At 45.4% G+C, this 21,856-nt stretch overlaps 1 protein-coding gene across 1 annotated transcript; it reads right to left on the bottom strand.

Annotated features, from left to right (window-relative positions):
- Positions 1-2,246: 2,246 nt before the first annotated feature.
- Positions 2,247-2,634, bottom strand: LOC132020865 (large ribosomal subunit protein eL39-like). Its single transcript, XM_059404989.1, has one exon. It carries the CDS (start codon positions 2,599-2,601, stop codon positions 2,446-2,448), a length of 156 nt encoding a protein of 51 aa, XP_059260972.1. The 5' UTR covers positions 2,602-2,634; the 3' UTR covers positions 2,247-2,445.
- Between the last annotated feature and the right edge of the window lie 19,222 nt (positions 2,635-21,856).

Here is a 21,856-nt window from a genome sequence, read left to right as displayed (position 1 = left end):
CAACACATCCCAGAGGATGGGATCCTCTGGAAGGTGGGTCAGTCACCATGCACAAAGCCTATTTGATCATCAGGGGTTGACTGTCTCGCATCATGTGTTCAGGACGGCTCTGAAAGTGACAGAATGGTGATGGGTAGAGAAGGTTGTCAGGTTGTGATCGCTGGTTGCCTGGGCTGTGGCTCACTGCCCAGCGTCCAAGGACGCTGGACCGACCACACATCGCTGGCCAGGGACAAGGTCCAACATCAAAATCCCAAGCACAGTTTCTACTGAATGGTTGCAGTTTTGCAACATCATACAGTAGAAAAATCATAAGTTGGACCATCGTTGAGTTTGGGACTATCTGTAGTATTTTTTAAATTTCCAGTATCCGTCCTCGTTTTAGGTTTTCTTTTTTTAATTATTATTGCTTGTTTTAAGTTGTTTTTATTGCTGCTTTCTTGTTTGTTTGTTTTTCAGTCTGACCCAGAGTTGCTTTCCGTGTCTGTCAGTTCTTAGGCCGGAGAGATGTGCACCATCCATTTCAAATGCCAATTCCGTAAATGCAAGCCGTTCCAGCGTCTGTTTTAAAATCACAGATGCCTTGGAGTCCTGAAGCTTGAGTAGTGTGAGGTGAGGTCCTTTGGATTCCTTATGTGATGAGACTTCCCTAGAGGAGGGTCAAGAAAAATGATCTGACGTTCAGGTGGGAGCTATAGATAGTTCTATCAAAGTGAGGCTCCTCCCAGTGAGGTTCCCACAGCCATCCTTAGGCCTGTGTATGACTCATTCTGAGGGGGTGGGAGTGCCATCTGTGGGATTACAGTGCTTCAGAATAAATTACTGGGGCTTCCCAGCTCATGGAGATATGTGGGACCCGTGTGTCAAACATCCAGTCCACTCTGGAGATACAGGGCATGAGGGAGAAAATGGAGACCCTCTTGGTTAGTTGCTTGGGAAGAAGCACCATCCTTCTCAGTGGTCAACTTTTTATTTGCCTCATGAAGACAGATGCTCTTTTGTTTCTTTCCCATTCTTTTAAAATTCATTTTTACTTGCACAAGTAGGGATGCCTGGATGGTTCAGTTGTTTAAGCATCTGCGTTCAGCTTGGGTCATGATTCCAGGGTCCTGGGATCGAGTACCACATTGGGCTCCTTGCTCAAGGGGAAAGCCTGCTTCTCCCTCTGCCTGCTGCTCCCCCTGCTTGTGCTTTCTCTTTCTTTCTTTCACAAATGGATAAATAAAACTTTTAAAAAATAAAATTCATTTTTACTTGCACAAGTAATACATGAATATATTCTCATTGTAAAGGAAACTTCTATACAGGTTAAAAAAAAAAAAACAATCCTCTTAACTCCCCAATTCCCAACCTATTCTTTGCTCAGAAGTCATCACTGTGATCAATTTGGTATAAATCTGTCCAGACTTTCTTGTTTGCATTTGTATGACTGTATTTACATAGAGAAATGTATAGTCTTCTGTATGTATTGCATAGATGATGTCATGCTTTCTGTAGACTTCCCCACCAGCGGCTTTCAGGGAACCGTATATCTTTGAGGTCTTTCCATGTAAATTCACTTCATTCTCTTTTTACTGCTCCATTATATTCCATGGATATTCCAAACTGTAACCAATCTGCCTAGTGATGGCTATTTACGTTTGTTTCCTTTTTAAAAACATTTTAAACACTGCTATAAGAAATATTCTTTGCTTTTTTTGTGCATACACTTGACTGATGCTCTAGAACAGATAGAAACTGGGAGACACGGGGAAATGAATTGTTGGATGAAAGGCATGGCCATTTCATAAGGATAGACACCGCCAAATTGCCATCCCCAAAAAGTGTTATGAGTATAGCACCAGCACATAAGACAGAATCTATTTCTCCACTGTGGCTGTGGATAATTTTGAATGTTTACCACTCTGTTTTGCCAAAATGTAGTATCTCGCTGCCTATCATAATCTGTATTTCTATGAGAACTGGTGGGGGTTGAGCAAACTTATTGCCCACATCCCCAATCTTTTATTTTTTTCCTCATTTAAGATGCCTTAGATGTTTCTTTCCACAAATGTGTGCGTGCATAATTACAGAAAGATGTGCATGATCTGAAGGGGTTGAAATGGAGATTCAGTCATCTTGGACCTGGCCACCAGCTACAGTACTTATGTTTGGGGTCTGGACTGTGGTGGGACCAGGGGTCCTGCTGTTGACCTAGAATAGAGTTTTGTTTGTTTTTTTTTGTTTGTTTTGTTTTGTTTAACAGCTCAAAGGCCTCACGTTTATTACCAAACCAACCCACTAGTGCAGAGCTATAGTAACAGAAAAATTTTTCGCTGATAAATGGTATCTATTGGCCAGGCAGAAAGGTGTTTACAGGGTGATGGAATAGAACACATGATCCTCAAGTAGCTTAATTAAATACGTGGTGCCAATTAGGTATGTCATCGCGTGATGTGGGACGCCTTAGAGACCCAGCTTGGTTCTCCTCCAGTGCCTCCTCTTGGAGTTGTACCTGATTTTATTACCAGTTTTCATCCGAATCCACTGGGGAATGGGACGATTCTGCTTTTGTTTCTTGGCCAGGAATCGCTTGATCCTGAAAGTCTTATGAGAATACATGGTCAATTAACAGCGCGCAGCACACAGCAGGATGGCAGCCTGTTTTTTTTTTTGTTTGTTTTTTTTAATTTGACAGACGGAAATCACAAGTAGGCAGAGAGACAGGCATGGGGGGTGGGAAGCAGGCTTCCCGCTGCACAGAGAGCCCAATGCGGGGCTTGATCCCAGGATCCTGGGACATGACCCAAGCCAAAGGCAGAGGCCTTAACCCACTGAGCCACCCAGGTGCCCAACCTAGAATAGTTTTGAAGGCTTATAGTTACTAATTAATAAACATGATGGCTTTTATTAATTTTATTTATTTATTTATTTATTTATTTGATAAGGGGAGAGAGAGAGAGCAGTGCGAGCACAAGCAGGAGGAGCCACAGAGGGAGAAGGAGAAGCAGGCTTCCTGCTGAGCAAGGAGCCTGAGGCGGGGCTCAAACCCAGGACTCTTAGGATTATGCCCTGAGCCAAACGCATATGCTTAAAGGACTGAGCCACCCAGGTGATCCAGCATGATGGCTTTTAATGACAAAATCCTTGGGGTACCTGGGTGGCTCAGTGGGTTAAGCCCCGGCCTCCGGCTCGGGTCATGGTCTTGGGGTCCTGGGATCGAGCCCCACATTGGGCTCTCTGCACAACAGGGAGCCTGCTTCCTCCCCTCTCTCTGCCTGCCTCTCTCTGCCTACTTGTGACCTCTGTCAGTCAAATAAATAAATAAAATTTAAAAAAAATTTTTAAAAAGTGGCAGAATACTCTCCTACTTTTGAGACTGTTGATGCCGAGTCAGCTTTTGCTAATTCTCCATATTGCTTTCACAGGGTCTGATGCTCACTCCGGTCAGCTGGTCAACGGAAACCTTACATCTCCTGTTCATCCTCTGCTCTGTGTTTTTCACTCACCTGCAGAAATACCTGGGCCTTTGCTGGGACCTTCTTGTCATCAACAGCCGATCCAAGGATGTTGTCCTCCTGGCTAACCAGGCTGCGGTTGATCCTGTCACTGACCAGCATTTCCTCTGGGCAGGACATGTTTTCATCCTGTTCCCTCTTTGATGTCCAATCACACGTTTTAAGCTTGACGTACGCGCTCTTCTCCATTTCCGCCAACGAGCGTTCTAGAAATCACCTTGGGTCTGGAGCACAGCTGAAGGCTGGAGAACTCCCGGGGCTGGAGGTGTGGGTGGGGCTGCCAGCAACAGCCGCTCTGTTTTGTTTCCCTCCCACCTCACCCCCCAGCAGCCCTCTCTGCTCCTCTGCTAGCCACACCCTTGCTGCGCGAACTCTGCGCCTCCTCGTCCAGCCCAGCCGCGTACCCCAACTGCGTCCTGCCTGCCTTCAACGCCATCCTGCAGCCCCCCTGCCCACCAGGAGACTGACCTGGCATCTTCTGAGAGGTGTGGGCAGTGTCTACCACTGGACATAGGCATCCCTAGAAACCCAACAGCGACTCGACTCGCCCCTGGACGCTCTCTTTCCTGGCTCCCTGCCCTGAAAATGCGCTGAGACTGACCCTGTGGATGGACTCACCAGTGTCCGGGCCCTGGCGTGCTCTCAGTTCCCCAGCTGCTCTCCTTGTGTCCTGAACCTGTTGGCCCAGGTGAGTGCAAACTACCTTTCCCTGATAAAGTCTTTGAAAAGGGGATGGTCAGACTGACTGGTTCAACACAGTTCTCTTTAAACAGGGCTTAGCCTCAGGCTATAAGCCATTAGGCACTGGGAGAAATGCTTCCTGGTGGTAGAATACGAAATCTACAAAAAATTATTTCTTTAATTATGTTGTTCTTGGACTTTCTTGGACTCACCTCTTGGCTGGTTGGAAGGTGGGTGGAAGAGGAGTGCAATGCTGGTGGTTATTTTTGAAGACTTTTCCCAGGGGTCGAATGTCTACTTTTCATCTATTCCTTGGAGGGTCTGATCTCGTGCATATCTGGAGATGTAAATTGTCTTTCCAAGGTCAGGGTCACATTTAGTCCCCGAAGGAGCTGCCATGCCCAGATCTGAACACACATGAACGAGGCTCTCCCCATCCTTGGCATGAAGTCACTCCAGTTCTGCTTTGGAGACTGAACCAAATCGCAGGGGAAGGCATCTTTCTCCATCCCTGTGCTTCCCAGACTCTCTCTCGAGAAAGTCTTCCATGGCCAGGGGATTCTGCTTTCTGTCAGATTCTTCTTTTTTAACAGTAAATGTCTACAACTGAAGGACTTGTTTAAATTTACACAACTTAAAGAATTTTTTGAAAAGTATGACATTTTTTTGGAGAGGGCTGTGGGCGTATGTGTTTTATTTGAAGACGGAATGTTTTAGAGGAGGTATATAGTATTTGGAATCAGAAAAAGCTGTGGGCTTTTGTTTTGGGTTGTTTGTTTTCGTTTATGAAACTTAACCCGTCTTATGGTGCCTGGGTGGCTCAGTTGTTTAAGTATCTGCTTTTGGCTCAGGTCATGATCCCAGCGTCGTGGGATCGAGTCCCGCATCCGGCTCCCTGCTCAGTAGGGAGTTTGCTGTCTGTCCCTCTGGCCAGGCAGCCCCTCCCCTGCTCATGCTTGCTCATGCACAAAGAAATAAATTAAATCTATAAAATTTTAAAAAAGGAACTTAACTCTTCCCAGCTTCTCCTGTGTCACAACAGAACATGTGTAGTAACATTTGAAAAGGTGTGAGTAGACTCATCTATGACCTCTTACAGCTTTATGTCCTTCCTCATGAGGCACTCGCAGCGTGCCAGACCAACAAGGGTAAGACTTGGGGCTGGTGACTGGGGTGTTCTCATCTTGATCCAACCCAGCGCCCCACCTTGGGATGTGAGACTGTTGATTTCGCCGTGTGAGTTGGAGTTGTAAGATGGGAATCGTAACAGCAGGTGGATGTGGTAGATGTCCGTCACCCTGGGCAACCCAGGAAAAAAATTGCTGAGTGAATGCAGAATAGAAAGGGAGCCCATGTTTAAAGAGTTTGTCCCCGGCCGGTGTGGCATAGCTTTAAACAAACAAAAAAGAGCCCACGATTTCCTGGCGGGTGGTCTAGTGCCCGGGGCCAGATGTTTGATGGGACGGAAGTGGAGGGAAAAGCTCTAAGAACGTGCACTCTCGCAAGCGGCCGACTAGCCTGGCATCAAGGGACCGTCCTTGGCCACTTTGTGAACATGGTTCCTCCTGGATCCGTGAATGACCCTGGGGTGAGGACTGGGGACGCCGTTGCTCGAGAGCCAGGTGTTAGGGAAAGATCACGCAGGCCTTCGCCACTGCCGACCCACAGGGTGGTCCCAAGGCCTTTGCTCCCTGGGCTGGTCCATTGGCATGTCCATAGGCTCCCTGGAGGACAGGGAGGGTCTGGTGGTCAGATTCTGAATGGGAGAGGTGTGTGCGTGTTAGTGGGTTGGTGGGCGGGAGTGGGAGAGTGGTATTAAAACAAACAAACAAACAAACAAACAAACAGCCAGGAGAAGGAAAGCAAGCTCTCTTGTCCCATTTAACTTAATTTTTATTTCAAAATTCAAAATTCTTTTTTTTTTTTTAAGATTTTATTTATTTATTTGACAGACAGAGATCACAAGTAGGCAGAGAGGCAGGCAGAGAGAGAGAGAGAGAGAGAGAGGGAAGCAGGCTTCCTGCGGAACAGGGAGCCCGATGCGGTGCTCGATCCCAGGACCCCGAGATCATGACCCGAGCCAAAGGCAGCAGCCCAAACCACCGAGCCACCCAGGCGCCCCTCAAAACTCAAAATTCTTACAAAATTGTTTTTTCCTGATGCTTTATTCCCACCTGTCTCTTTCACTCCATTTCCTAATGTTCTGACAACTCGCTTTGGGGCACCTGATTCCGTTGCTCCCCTGGCCCTTTGTCTGGTTCCCACTTTTGCTGCATTGATCCAGCTTATTTTTTTCCCCTTCCTGCTGGTTCCTGCAGTTTCCAGAACATACTTTACAGACAGCACTTGTCTCTGGCATTGGGCGAAAAGCTCTGTTTTTTATAAGAGCATATTTTCCCCTTTCTCTTAAAAAACAAAACAAAACAAAAACACCTTCTCTTTATCTCCTGATTTCCGAAGTCTCATTGTGCATTTCCCCCTACGTCGATTTCATCCTTTACCTCCTTACCCTCACTGTGAGTAGCTTTCTCTGCAGTGGCTTTATTGAGATGTAATTCACGGACCACACCATTCATCTATTCCAAGCGCACCATTCAGTGGTTTGGGGTATATTCACAGAACTGTGTATCCATCCCCACAAGCAACTTGAAATCACTTTCATTCCCCCCAAAAGAAATCCTGCACGCATTGGCCTTCACCCTCCTCCCGGCCCGTGGCACCCATGTTCTATTTTCTGTCTCTCTGGACTTGCCTCCTGTAGACATTTCACATTAATGGAATCATTATGTAGCGTTTGTCTGTTGTGACTGGCTTCTTTCACTTTGCCTGTGTTTTCAAGATTCCTCGGCGCCTTCGTATGCCTCGGTGCCTTGTTTTTATTGCCAACGCCCAGAGACGTCCTGTGTCCTCATGGCGTGGACGAGGGTAGGGTCAAGAGTCCACTGGGGTGAGGAAAAACATGAATCCCATGGAAAGGATTGCAAAGAGATGGTTTATTGAGATATGAGGAAGAGCCTTTGCCGAGGCGCTGACAAACCTACCATCCTGGAAGCGTGTAGAGGACCATTAAATGCACCCTGGCAGAAGCTAGGATGTCATCTCCAGAATAGAGAAGGGGCTCGGTCTAGAAAGTTCTTTCCTGCCAGTCTCAATGCTCCCAACTCCCTTCCCTTGTCCCTATCTCCCTTCTTCCCTCCGGTCTTTCTGTGCACAGGAGCAGCAGCCGTCTGCTCGGGACCACGTGCCCCTGAGGTTGTGCCCACGTGAGGGTGTCTCCGTTCCGGTCTTGGTGGAGAAGGAGGGAAACCATTCCTTTACTGGGAATTTGAAAGGGCCCAAGTGAAGACGTGGAGCTAGATTGAAAAAGAAGTCTGTTCTCAAGTCAAGAGGAGATGAAAAAAGACCCAAGACATTGAAAGGAGAGAGCCGGGAGACCTCATGTCTGGCAGGGCACCTGCGAGGGAACTTGGGTCGCTGTGTGTGGTGAGGGAGTTGAGGACACAGTGTCTTGGATCTCCTCTGTTTTCCTGGCAGAGGTCGGACACCTTCCCAGGGCCTCCCGCGTAGCCTTCAGAAACAAAACAACTGACTGTGTTTAAAGTCAAGAATGACAGGCTGTTGGTGTGACTTGGCACCCTAGGCTAAGAAGGGACTCTGTGAGCAGGACGGGAAAGTTCTCCTCTTGCCAGAGTATCTCAAAAATTATATTAATAGTTACAAAATCCATTACAGTTAAATATAATTAACTTGCTGAATGTGGCTCCAAAACACTCGTAGAGGAAAAGAAAGAGAGGGCCGTTTTTCAAGCTCTTTGATGGCTGAAATCTGAGATCTTTTGAGTTTGGATTGGAGAGAAAGAGAAGACAGAGTGTCATTGACCTCGCCTCCCCGGCAGGGAAACTGCTACTGTGAAGCCTGAAAATCTGAGACTCATCCTGGGAAGCTCTCCGCTGTCTGTGCTGTTCCCTGAAGGTCCCATGTGGTGTTGCTGAGGCTCCCGAAGTATCACAGAGTTTGGGCAATGGCTGCTGCATCATTGACAGACTGGGGTAGCTCCAGGACCCAGACAAGAACCCCCAGAGCCGGGAAGCGAGAGATTCTACTCACAATCACTGTACTGTACTCAGAACTCATTCATTTACTCAAATATGTCATGAGCAGGTATGCCCACCAGGGTCCTTAAACTGGGTGCAAGGGACAAAGCCATACATAAATATTCATAGCCCTGGCCACAGACTGAATGTGTGACCTCCCTCATACACCCCCAAATTCCTATGGTGAAGTCCTAACCCCCCAGTGATGGTACTCGGAGGCCAGGCAGGACTCTGGGAATGACTAGGTCACGAGAGGGAAGCCCTGCAAATGGGATTAGTGCCCTCACAAAAAAGAAGCTGGAGACCTCCCTCACCTCCTCCCCATGATGTAGACGATGCCATCTGTGAGCCGGGAAGCGGGTCTTCACCAGATGCTGGATCTGTGGGCACCTTGATCTTGGACTTCCAGCCTCTAGAACTGTAAGACAGAAGTGCTTGTTGTCCGCAAGCCACCTGGCCTGTGGTTCTCTTAGATTTCTCTCCTTCTGTAAGAAGCCTGGAAGAACAGAGACCGACCTACTCTGGCAGTTATCAGTGCAGGGAGAGAGGCATTACACGCGTTTAGAGGTAATTGCAGGAAATGCTACGAAGACTAGCAGTGAGACTGTATTATGGGGGACCTACCAGAGTTGGAAATTTGCTCTTGCCTCCTGATGAGTCAGGCTCTGTTTCTGGGTCAGGTGCCTCGGGCCTGGATCTTTCCACCTTTAAAATAAGTTCTCAGCCCCCTTGCCCATCTCTCGGCTACCCTGCTATGTTTCCAGACCTGCCCATGTATATGCCATCATAGGACGTGGTCATAGTCAGAGCTCAAGCTGAGATCCCTACTATGTAGGTGACAGGTATTTGAAATGCTTTCTCTTTTGTCTTTATTGTGACAAAAAATAAAGATATAACATAAAAGCTGCCATGGTAACTATTGCTAAGGGCACAGCGTCGACTATGTTTGCATCTTCATGCAACCATCACCACCAGCACTCTCCCGACCTTTCTTTCCATCTTTCCAAGCTGAAGCTGTCACCCTCCCCTCAGCCCCTGGCAACACCATTTTTCTTGCTATTTGACTATTCTAGGGGCCTCATGTAAGTGGCATCATAACAGATTTTATGTCTGGCTTGTTTCACTTGGTCTAATGTCTTCAAAGTTCATCTGTGTTGTAGCAGATGTGTTTGTGTGTGTGTGTTCAATTCTAAGTATTTCCAAGGCCCCTTCCCCACTCTGTTGTCAGGGTCCCTGCAGGAAATACATGGTTTTAGATATTGACATGGACATTGAACAGAATTTAATGAAGGGATCATTTATAAGGCTGTGGGTTTAAGGAGGCCAACAGGGGTGAGGGGTGATGATTACCTGCAGGGGTACTGCCTGGAGGGGTAGGGGGTGATGATTACTAGAACCTGGAGGGAGAATTGTAGCTGGAGGTAAGGCCACCAGACAGGAGCTGAAGCCTTGGGGGGAGGGGAGCAGAGACCCCCACCTCCCTCCTCCTTCACTCACCATGCTTTGTGGTACCCAACCCAACCAGGAGCCAGAGGGCAGGGCTGGCCTTCCCTGGCACGGGCAGTGTGCAGAAGGGTGGAAATGGGATCTGCAGGAGCAAATGATGTATCCAACACACCCACCTTCCCCAAGGAGTTGAGTGACAGGTGAACAGGGATGCAAGACAGGGAAGCTGAGAACAGAAATGGGCTGAGTTCCTTGAAGAGAGAAAGAGTGGAAGAAACTCAGAAGGAAAATAGGTTGGGAGGGAGAGGAGAGATGGGGAGAATGAAGAGAAAGTCCAGTTAAGAGTTCCCATTAGGGGGGCACCTGGGTGGCTCAGTGGGTTAAAGCCTCTGCCTTCAGCTCAGGTCATGATCCCAGGGTCCTGGGATCGAGCCCCACATCGGGCTCTCTGCTCAGCGGGGAACCTGCTTCCCTCTCTCTCTCTGCCTGCCTCTCTGTCTGCTTGTGATCTCCGTCTGTCAAATAAAAAAATAATAATTAAAAAATTAAAACAAAAAAAAGAGTTCCCATTAGGAATGTTGGGTAGAAAGTTCAGGAAGAAGAGACAGTTAAAGAGAATTTTCTGTGTGAAGACCTAGAACTCCCTTCTCAGTGTCCTCAAGGGATCTTCAGTAAAGATCCATCCTTTATGGTCAGGGCTTTTGTAGACTTGTGAGTGTAACACCATGTCAGAGTATACCTGGGAATAAGAAAGTCCAAGACAGAATAGCTACCCCCAAACATGTCCACATCCCAATCCTGGAACCTGTGAATATTGTCAGTTTATGTGGAAAAGGGGAGTTAAGTTTGCAGATGGAATTAAGGCTGCTAATCAGCTGACCTTGAAGTGGGAAGGTTATCCTGTTGTCTGGGTGGGCCCAATGGAATCACAAGGGCTCTTCATGGGGAAGAGGGAGGCTGAAGAGTCAGTGTCACAGCCATGTGATGTGCGAATGACACAACCGGTGGTTGCTGGCTTCTAAGATGGAAGCAAGACACAAGGCAGTGAGGCGCAGCCTCTGGGAATTGGAAAATCCCTCAGAACACCCTGATTTTAGACCAGTAGGACGCACTTCAGAGATCCAACCTCTGGAACTATAAGATAATATATTTGTGCTGTTTAATAAAGCCACTGAATGTGTCGTACTTGTTACAGCAGCAATAAGAGACTAATACACTTGGGTTTTATGAGTTTGGGGCGAAGTTAGCTAAATTTAGGATAAAAATATGGAGCTGTTTATAATTATCGTAAGTACTGTATTTACAGCAAAACTTGTAAACTTGACCAATGAAGGCTTTGATTAACTATTAGACTCCTCACTATGCAGCTCCCCAGCTCAAGCAGGCCAGGCCTCCCTCTTGCTCCCGGGGCTGTAGGAGACCCATTGTTCTTGGCATCCGGATTCTCATTCAGCTGCTATCACCCTGATTCCTTGATCAACGTGGTTTTCATTTTGCATCTTCATCTGTCCCCTTTGAGATACCAGGGCTGCGGCCCAATTCTGAGCCCCACACTCTGTTTTTAGAGCCCTCCCTGGGGGCAGCTTCATGACCAATCCATCATGCAAACATCTTGCTGGTTTTGGGGAGCCTCTTTTTTTGCCTGCATAAACTCTCATTTCAATCTATTGGACATAAAAATATAGCAGACTCATGGTGGAAAGGATTAAGAGATTGGCGCTCCGGCAGTAGACAATACCCATGGAGTAAACCTTCTGATCTCGGTTTCTGAAACAGTTATGCTTCTCCACATCAGCATTTCCATGCTGATAGAGGCATTTTCAGGCATGGCTGGCAAGAGTACAGAGCAGTTAAACAACGAATGAGGAGAGTTAGAAATATTTAATAAAACAAAATCAAATGGGTCTTCTTACTGGGCTGGAATCAAGGGGACAGAAGGGCTGCATTCCCTGGAGTCAAGCAAACAAGCTTAGATCATTTTATTCTAAAGAAATGCCCCGCAGAATGCAAAACAACATACAGAGGAAAGGTTATTGATTGTGGAATTATGTTACAATCACAAATACTGAAAACACAATCAAAGCTCCTGCCCGTCCGAGACTGGTTGAATCAGTCATGGAACAGCCACAGACTAGAGTATCACACAGCCACGAGAAAAGACTAGAAGACTCTGGGAACTGATAGGAAAAGATTTCTAAGCCATAATGTTAAGTGAAGAATGTAATGTGGAAAAGAATATGTAAAATATGTTGCCAGTTATATACAAAAAGGTCGGGTAGGGATTTTCGTGTGTGTGTGTTTCCTGTTCTCATCAGAATCACAGGAAAGGTAAACCAGAAACAAAGGAAAATGACCTGGAGGGTCATAAGTGTGAACAGCACGGAAAAAAGAAGGATGAGAGAGATCGTGGATCCCTCTCTGAGGGATTCTCTGAGGATCTTTTCATGCAGTTCTGAATTTTGAACCATGTAAATGCTTTATTTTATTTTACTTTTTTACTTTATTTTATTTATTATTTATTATTTTATTTAGGACAGAAAGTTTGCTTTAAATATTTCTTTGGAGGAGAGGGCACCATACTTCTACTCCATTAAGAAACACTTTTTTAGGGGTGCCTGGGTGGCTCAGTGGTTTAAGCCTCTGCCTTCAGCTCAGGTCATGATCTCAGGGTCCTGGGATCGAGCCCCACATCGGGCTCTCTGCTCAGCCGGGAGCCTGCTTCCTCCTCTCTCTCTGCCTGCCTCTCTGTCTACTGTGATCTCTCTCTGTCAAATAAATAAATAAATAAAAATCTTAAAAAAAAAAAAGGAACACATTTTTATAGTCTTGAGGTCTTTTATTTTTTTTTACGCTTATCATGCCTTGCATTCCCAAGGGATGGGCTTAGGCAGCTCCGGCTCCTTCCATCAGCTCTCACATAGCAGGTTTCTCTGGGTGGGGCCAGCTGGTGTTTCCACTGAACCCAAGTACCTTTCTCTTTGGCTTGCATCTGATCATTTTCCTTCGCCCTTTTCAGGAAGTTGTCTCTGCTCTTTGAGCACTTAATATGCTCAATACGTACACTAATGCTCTTGGTAAGAATCTTGCCTTTAACTTGTTTGTTTGTAATAACGCCAATAGCATGCCGGGTAACACTGTGGACTCTTCCGGTTTTGAACATAGCAATATTGTGGGACGTCCCTTCATGAACAGTGCCATTCCCTTGATGTCCACGCCATCACTTTTTTCCTGACAGAGTCTCATGTAAGCGGCCAAAGAAGCAATTCTATGTTTTCTAAAAGGCCTAGAGAATGGCGCCTGGGGTGGCTCATCGGTTGGACATCTGCCTTGCGCTGAGGTCATGATCTCAGAGTCCTGGGATCAAGCCTCCCCCAATCAAGGTCCAGCCTCCCATCAGGCTCCCTGCTCAGCGGGGAATCTGCTTCTCCCTCTCCCCTCCCTCTGTGCTCTCTCTCAAATACATAAAATCATTTTTTAAGATTTTATGTATTTAAGAGAGAGTAAGCGAGACAGAGAGACTGTGTGTGAGTGAGCCAGGGGATGGGTGGAAGGAGAGAGAATCTCCAGCAGACTCCAGGCTGAGGGCAGAGCCTGACGTGGGGCTTGATCTCACCACCATGAGATCATGACCTGAGACAAAATCCAAGAGATGGAGGCTTAACCGACTGAGCCACCCAGAGTCCCAATAAATAAAATCTTAAAAAAATGTTTTGTTTTGTTTTTCTAAAAAAAAAAAAGACCTAAAGAACATAGAGCAGGTACCTCTTTTCTTTCCTTTTGTGTTGGTCGTTTTGGTGAGTTACTGGAAGATGGCTGTTCAGGCTGAAAGGAAACTGAACCATGTTGCTGTTTTAAATATTTAAAAAATTAAAGATAATTAAGAAAAATGTTGAACCTTCACAGAAACAAAGGAATCTAAGTGGTTGGAAATTGATGGCATGAGGAGGATGTCAGTAACTCTTGAACCCCATGCTCTGGCTGATGGGGTACGGTCGAAGGGAAAACAGACTTGCAGGAGGCGTATGCATTTGGGTTGTAGTTGGTAGTAATACCAGTGTCAACACAATGAAACTCTTCTCTCTGTGTTATAAGACCTGGCAAATGCATAAATACACTGACTGTGTGGGGGCGACCTCAGACTGTCGAGGGCAGAGGAGGAGGTGTTACATGGAATGGAGAAATGCTGTGCTCCTGGATTAGAAATGGAGGCATTGGTATGAGTTCACAGTTTCCCAGCTCTATCTGCTGTCCAAGATTATCCAAGATAAACCGGGACATTAGTTAAGCTTTAAAAGCAGATTTTATGCAAGACCTACTGACCGTAGGGACAAGATCTGAGTCCTGTACTGATTTGTATAGGGTAACTTGGTGTTTTAAAGTGAGAACGAGGCCATGGAGAAGGGGACAGAGGGGTGCTCAGTGAAAAATGACAAAGGATCCTTCAGTGTCAGTGTGACTTAGGCCAGCTGTGCCTGCAGGCTGGGAGGATTCTTCCTCCCACAGAGACTGGGAGACAGAGGCCCCATCCTGGCTGCTGACTGCCTTCCGCAGGCATGACTTTCAGAGCCCCAGGAAAGGCATTCCTGAGTTGTAGGGGAGGCACATACCTCTCAAAGGGTCCAGGGAAGGGTTCACAATTCTAAGCCCTTTTTAGTGAATGCTTTAAGACAGAGGAGTCAGTAGCCTATCTCAGCTGTTGGCTGGAATGAACAGAATTCTCCTGTCAGTGCTGAACTTTCCAGACAGGCATATGAGGGAGGGGCGGGGGGCCTCCTAGGGACATAGTCTTACCTGCTTGAAGTCATGCTGGAGTTTGGTGTTCCTTAGCCTAGAGGTTTGGAAGGTATGGTTGTGTTCAGTTCTTACTACTGAAAGTGTCTTGAAGCAGTGTCACTCCCAGACCAAAGGACGCATTAGTCCTCAGATCTTGGTTTCTAAATACCTTTCCCTTTTAAGGAACAAGTCTCCTTGGATAAATCGGTTGATTCCAGATTAGGGACAGGGAAAGTACAATGTGTTTGGAACATCTTGTCCAGAAAGAAAGTCTCAAAGACCAGTAGGTGGAACCAGCTGTGTAATTTGCAGGACCCAGTACAGAAAAAATGCAGGCCCCTTTTTGAAAAATGACCGGGAATGTCAGAATAGTAATAGCAGAGCAGTGAGGCAAGCAGGTGGCTTTCCTAAGGGCAAGGTCTTGTGCAACCACCCAGGTCACATGTCTCGATGCTGACCCTGATAATGGAAGATGTGTTAGAAGTTCAGAGGAGCCAGCTCGAACGGGCTCCTGCTGGTTAATTTTGGGACGATTTGAGCACCAAAAAACAATAATAACGGCAGTGGGTTTCAAAGCACAAAGTCAGAAAGGAAGCCATGAGTTTATAATGATACTCAAACAATGTGTATGGAAGGGATGGAAAATTTTAGGAAGAATGTCTGCTGATAAATGTAGACAGAATGATAAAGAATTGGGGAAATTACCATTTTTTGCAGTCACCAATGTAACAGTGATGCTATAAAACCATTGGATTAAAGATTGTTGAGGAAAAGAATATGCACACAACTGATGTCTGCCTTTATTACCCCAGAGGTTACTTGTTAATTACAAATGGGGAAAGATGCTTTCACAATAAAGAGATCTGGCAGAATCCACCTTTACCAAGTGAACAATTCTGTGTGGCTGACAATGAGACAATATGTCCATCGTGTGTCTCTTGATAGGAATACCATGTAGTGTTTGGCCCAACATGAATCTGATCATGAGAAAGCCATCAACCAAACAAGGCAACTGGCCTGAACCCTTCCAACATGAAAGAAAAGAGAAAAAAGAAAAAAAGAAGAGAAAAGCACCCCAGGGCTGTTTTGGATAAAAGGAGGATGAAGAAACATGAGAACCAAGTGAACTGCGTGACTTTTAATGACCTAGATTGAAAAGGACTTAGGGAGGACTTTCAGGGGACGACTCCGGAAACTGGGATTTGGGACCACAGATAACGCTATGCATCAGTGTTCAATTTCTTGGGTGTAACGATCGTATAGGAGAATGTCTTTTGTTTTTTGAAGATACATGCCAACAATTTTAAAGTGAAATGCCCTGATGTCTGCAGCTTGGTTTCAGATGAAAGGGACGGGGGGGGGGGGGGAAGAGAGATGGAGGCAGAGAGGGAGAGATTCCGAGGGGGAGAAAATGGGTGCAGTGGGGAGAGGGATAGAGGGGGCAAATGTAGCAAAATGCTAGCAGGGTTTGAATGCGGGCCAAGAGTATATAGCTATTAAAATAAACTAAGGAGAAAAGTTTTCCAAGCTGAAGTTACATATCAAGGAGGAACACAGTTCCTAGCCCATTAAAGGCAGAAAGGCTCTCTAGCTTGATGGACAGGACCCCTGAAGGGGCAGACATGCCACCAGGCACCTTAACATAAGTCAAGTGTGTCTCCGATCGGTGTGCCCAGCACCATCAGTCATGGTGAGCAGAGCAGAGCTGACAGCAGACAGCAGTGTTTGATGGGGACCTGTTCCCAGTGCGGGCTAACGAGAAGAGAGCGGAGATTGGCGTTGGTTGACCAGCTGGCCGGGGCTGAGGTTCCTTCTGTGTTCAGCTGCCAGTGCAGGCTTCGACAGCTTCTTTGGGTCTTACTTGAATACTGGAGAAAATAAGCCTGTTCTACTTATGCCACAGAGATTGAATAAGATAATGTATGAGACAAAACTTTCTTATTTCATAGATTTATGTTGTAGATTATCTCGTTATATTTTATTTTATGGATTTTAATTCTGGAAGTAAGAGATTTTTAAAATATATATGAGCACTTATAAATGTTCTTGCTGTTTGTAGTCTTGTTATAATTTGTGTCCTATAAGTACGGGATTTATGATCATTCTATTTCACACAATTTCCATCAAAGAGGAAAAAAAGTGTGGTGCATCTAAAATGGTCATCTTAGCTGCACATTTCAAATTTGTTTTTCCTCTTTACGACCTGTATCGTTTCAGGGCTGGGTATAGTGGGACACGTTCATGTCATGACATACCTTCTGCTTGAATCAGCCTAATGAACAATAGGGATATCCCTGGAAGCCACCCCCACACGAGGATGGCTACTAATCATCATACACCCAGCTGACTGTGAATCACGGAGCTCTACCCCACCAACCCCTGGCATCCCTGCCTCAACTTCCCCTTTTTACTTTTTTAAAGATTTTGTTTATTTATTTGTTAGATAGAGCACATGCGTATGAGCAGGGGGAGGGGCGGAGGGAGAAGGAGAAGCCAACTTCCCACTGAACAGGGAGCACAATGCAGGACTCTGTCCCAGGACTCTGAGATGGTGACCTGAGCCAAAGGCAGACACTTGACTAAGCCAACCGGGCACCCCTGACTCAACTTCTCCTTAGCTGGAGTCCAAAATGTCACAGCCATTCCAGTGGTATCTGTACCGGGGGAAGTATGATGGAGAGAAAATCCAAGAGGACAGAGATAATGGTATTAACCAATTATAGTTAAAATATCTTACTTAAGGGGCGCCTGGGTGGCTCAGTAGGTTAAGCCTCTGCCTTTGGCTCAGGTCACGATCTCAGGGTCCAGGAATCGAGCCTTTCATGAGGCTCTCTGCTCAGCGGGGAGCCTGCTTCCCCCTCTCTCTCTGCCTACTTGCGATCTCTGTCAATTAAATTAAAAAAAAAAAAAGTTTTTAAAAAATCTTACTTAAAAAAAAAAAAAGAAAGAGAGTGAAAGACCAAGACAATGGAGAGAGTTTATCAGCATTCGTGACACGAAATGGGAGGTAGAGGCATCCATCCCGCAGTCAGAAATGTGGATTTGAAGAGATGATGGATGGCAATGGAGAGATGAGGAAGTCGTTTCACAATCACTGTGGCTGCACGAGTGCATGAGCTCCCCCAAAAGAAAGGGTGTGGAAGAAGAGAAGCGAACCAAGGGCAGGACGGTGGGCGATGCCTGGATTCCGTTGCGAGATGTGAGAGAGGAGACTGCTGCGAAATCTTGGGCCAGAATGCTGGTCCTAGCCAAGATAAGAGGGCTGGACAGGAAGAGCACAATCAAGTTGATTTGGGTTTTTGTCACTTACAGTGGAAAGGTTTTGATAATACACACATTTGAATATTGAAAACTGGATGTAAACCCATGTTTATAACTCTTACACGATTATCAAATCAAAACATATGAGATGCTAGCAAAACTACGAAACTCATAAAGTGAAAATTAGCATTCAGTATGCCAGATGGAATTGTTTTGTCGAAATAAAATCACTGGCTCTTGGTGGTAATAGTAGAAATATCTATTCATATGGTCAAGACTTCACTTGTTGGTTTGGCTGTGTTGATTTTGAACGTACTGCCCATCCTTTGAGTAATTGTCATGATCTGTGCTGACATTTCTTCTCTTTTTAAAATTTATTTATTTATTTTTATTTTCTCTTTAACAAAGTTTGTTTTACATCCCTTATCTGTTCTTTCGAAGGGGTAGTCGAATAGTGTATCTCAAACATGATGACAAAATGTATTCATTGATTGTTCACTCTGCCCCTGAATGATGTGTGGTAAGTCGGTATGTGTTCTTACCATGCGATCCTTATTCCTCATGGCTCACGGTGTGAATGTGGAACTCGCCACTGGATGCCCACTTCTGAGGTCCATGTGCTTATATCATCAGACGCATTTCGATGACTCCGTTCTCCCGCCATTCTGCTCCCATCAAACTACTATAGTACCTTCATCTTGATAGTCTGACTTCAGATGGCCTGCAAATACTTAACTATGTAAAGAAAAGAACTAAAGTTACATGGTCTGCTAAAATTGGGGATGGAGAGAAGCTCAGAAGGGAGAAGAAAGGAGAGACCTACTAATGCGCCATTGCTCAAAAAAGGTGTCCATACTGTCCAAAGGATGGATATGCCAACCTTCCCATGTCAAAGGCTTTTTGGGAGGCAGCGTGATGTGGTAACAAGGGGGCATAAATTTGGGAGTGAGACAACTCTGATTTTGCCTGATGCTCTCACTGACTTTGACACCACGAAGTTATTTATTTATTTATTTATTTTGGATTTTATTTATTTATTTTTCAGAGAGAGACACAGCAAGAGAGGGAACACAAGCAGGGGGAGCACAGGAGGGAGAAGCAGGCTTCCCACTGCCAAGCGAGGAGCCCGATACAGGGCTCGATCCCAGGACCCTGGGATCATGACCTGAGCCAAAGGCAGACATTTAATGACTGAGCACCCCAGCTTTTTAAATTACATGGTTTTCTTGTCTGTAGAGTAGTGTTACAATGATTAAGTGAGATCTTATAGGAGCCCTGGGTGGCTTGGTTGGTTCCATGACCGACCTTGTTTTCAGCTCTGGTCATGGTCTCAGGATCATGGAATTGAGTCCTGTGTCAGGCTCTGGACTTAGCTTGGAGTCTGCTTGGCTCTCTCTCTCCCTTTCCTTCTGCTTTTTCCTGTGCTTACACATGTGTGCTCTCTCTCTCTCCCTCTAAAATAAATAAATAAATCTTTAAAAATAAAAATAAACAAAATAAATGAGGTCCTGTAGCTGATGTGTGTAAAGCTATGTTTGCTACAGAGTTCTATTAGTGTCTACTAGTAGTAGTTATTATCAGTTTTAGACATCGAGAAGGAATAGAATAAATGTGGAACTCAAAATGGTGGCAGATTAGGTAAGTAAGGCTCAGAGGTATGATGGGTTTGGCCATAGAGAGGGCTCTGTCCAATCAGACCCACTGAGCAAAGGGTGGGTGTTGGCACCTAGGGCTACCGACTACGGATCCACATTATTGCCCGTTCTGATGTTTGACCCGCATTGTAATGCCCCACTGCATTTGTGTCAAGATAGTTGCTCCTGTTCCAAACTGTCCAAAAACCCAGCATTAATCGCAGTATTTTAAATGAATTTTTTGTCAAATTGGGAAAATCTTTGGTACACTGTCCATTCCTGGGGATTAAAATAATTATGTCTTTTGTCTTTGAGGATTATAATGCTTCTGGTCTTCTTTGCAGCTTTTCTTAAGGAACTAATTTGTATTCTTTGTTGTTGTCATTATTGTAAAGAATTCAGTCCTAATCATGTAGGAGCTGAGGTTCAATTCAAGCAAACCTGGCTTTCATCCTCGCTGTCTGATGTTTTTGAGCACTGATTTCCTAACCTGGCAGATTAGGAGTAATAATGCCCACCTCCTCTGGATTGGTATGAGGATTAAATGAGATGATGTCTCGAAAGCTCTGGGCTGATCAGCAGCAGTATCAATAAATAACCTTAGTGCCATTATTCATATCCTCCAAACTCCTCCAATCCCAACTAGGGAGCTCTTTGCAAGATGAGCTGTTCTTTGGCATAAATATAGAATATTATATATATTAATATATATATTTCTTTATATTTATTTTATTTTTGTAAGTAAGTAATCTCTGCACCCAATGTGAGGTTTGAACTCATAACCCCAAGATCAAGAGTCATACGCTCTACTAACTTCACCAGCCAGACACCCTCCCCCTACCAAACATTTAATTCACATTGGGAAAATATTAAAAACTATAGGTCCAGGCTGAGTCTTAACCACATTTGAGAAAATCAGAGAGGAATTTTTAATTATAAGCTTACTTTGTCCAAGATGAAGAGATACTAGAATTCCTGGGCAAGGGGGAAAAAATCTGCCGTTAACCTAAATATGTGATAATCATCAGAATTTCCTTTTTCCTGAGGAGTGCAGCTAAAACATAATTGATTCCCAGAGATTATCCACAAACACATTTACTGAGAGGCAGTAGGGTGCAGGAGAGTCTCTAATGAGTCATACAATCTAAGCAAGTCACTGCCTCTGCCTTTCTTCTTGTTTCCTTGCCATCCAGTGAGGTGGTTATTCTTTAGCTGGGGAGGCGAGGGTGGTTGGGAATATGTGTAGGACGTTTCTGTTATTGGTAGCCTCTGGATGTATTCTGTATATGGTAGCCATTTTCCAAGATGGCCTCCAGTGACCTCTACTTCTGGTGGTCACACTGCTTTGTGGTACCTCCCATGGTGCAGCAGAGTTGTTGTATGTGACCAGGAGGATGCCACAGAAGTGAAGGAAGATCAGTCACTTCCAAAGGTTAGAAGAGGTGTTGCAGCTCCCCTTTTGGACTCTCTTTAACCAGTTGCTCTATTGAAAGCCTCCTTGTGAGCAGCTCTATGGAGTTGACCGTGTGGTAAGGAACTGAAACCTGCTGCAAAGCAGCCATGTGAGTGACCTTGGAAGCAGGCCCTCCAGACCCAATCAAGTCTCAGATGACTGCAGCCCCAGCTGACCCCTGGAGTGCAGGTTTGTGAAGACCCTGAGCTTGAACCACCCAGCTAAGGTGCTCTGACCTAGAGAAACCGAGACAATAAAAGGTCATTTTTTTAAGACGCTAAGTTTAAAGAGACTTGTTGTAAAGAGTCAAGGATGCTAGGTGTCTTGCAGTCTTTGGAACAATCCTGTTCAGTGAAGCCTTGTCCTACCTTCCCATAGACTGAATGTTTGTGTCCCCCACAAAACTCCTATGTAGAAACCTAATCCCCAAGATGATGGTATTTGGAAATGAGGACTTTGTGACTGGGTCAGGAGGTGGGGGAGCCCTCAGGAATGGGGTTAGTGCCCTTATAAAAGGACCCGGAGAGCTCGCTTGCCCCTTCTTCTTAATGGGGGGCACAGCAAGAAGACAGCTGTGAATCAGGAAGTGAACCTTCACCAGACCAGAAATCTGTCACTACGTTGACCTTGGACTTCCCAGCCTCCAGAACTGTGAGAAAGAGATGTTTACTGTTGAAGTCACAGAGTCCATGGTATTTTTACTGTCGTCATCCAAATGGACTAAGACACACCCCAATGTGGGATTCAGGCCTTTGCTCACCCTGGCATGATCCCTTTGGGTTTGAAATGTGTAGGATTGTATCCATTCCTCTACTCAAAGCACAGCTCCCTTGGTTATTGGCTGGCTGCATTTTTATCTTTGCAGGCTTTTGCCAGATAAAACATAGGATATTTGATTTGGTGAATGCTGTGAAGTGTGTAAACCTGGTGATTCACAGACCTGTACCCCTGGGGATAAAAATATATGTTTATAAAAAAATAAAAAAATTAAAATAGCAAAAAAAAAAAAAAAAACAT

This window comes from Mustela nigripes, chromosome 6 (assembly GCF_022355385.1).
Source record: "Mustela nigripes isolate SB6536 chromosome 6, MUSNIG.SB6536, whole genome shotgun sequence".
NCBI lineage: Eukaryota > Metazoa > Chordata > Mammalia > Carnivora > Mustelidae > Mustela > Mustela nigripes.
The sequence above is the reverse complement of the archived record's forward strand: the minus strand, read 5'-3'. Positions and strand labels throughout refer to the sequence as shown.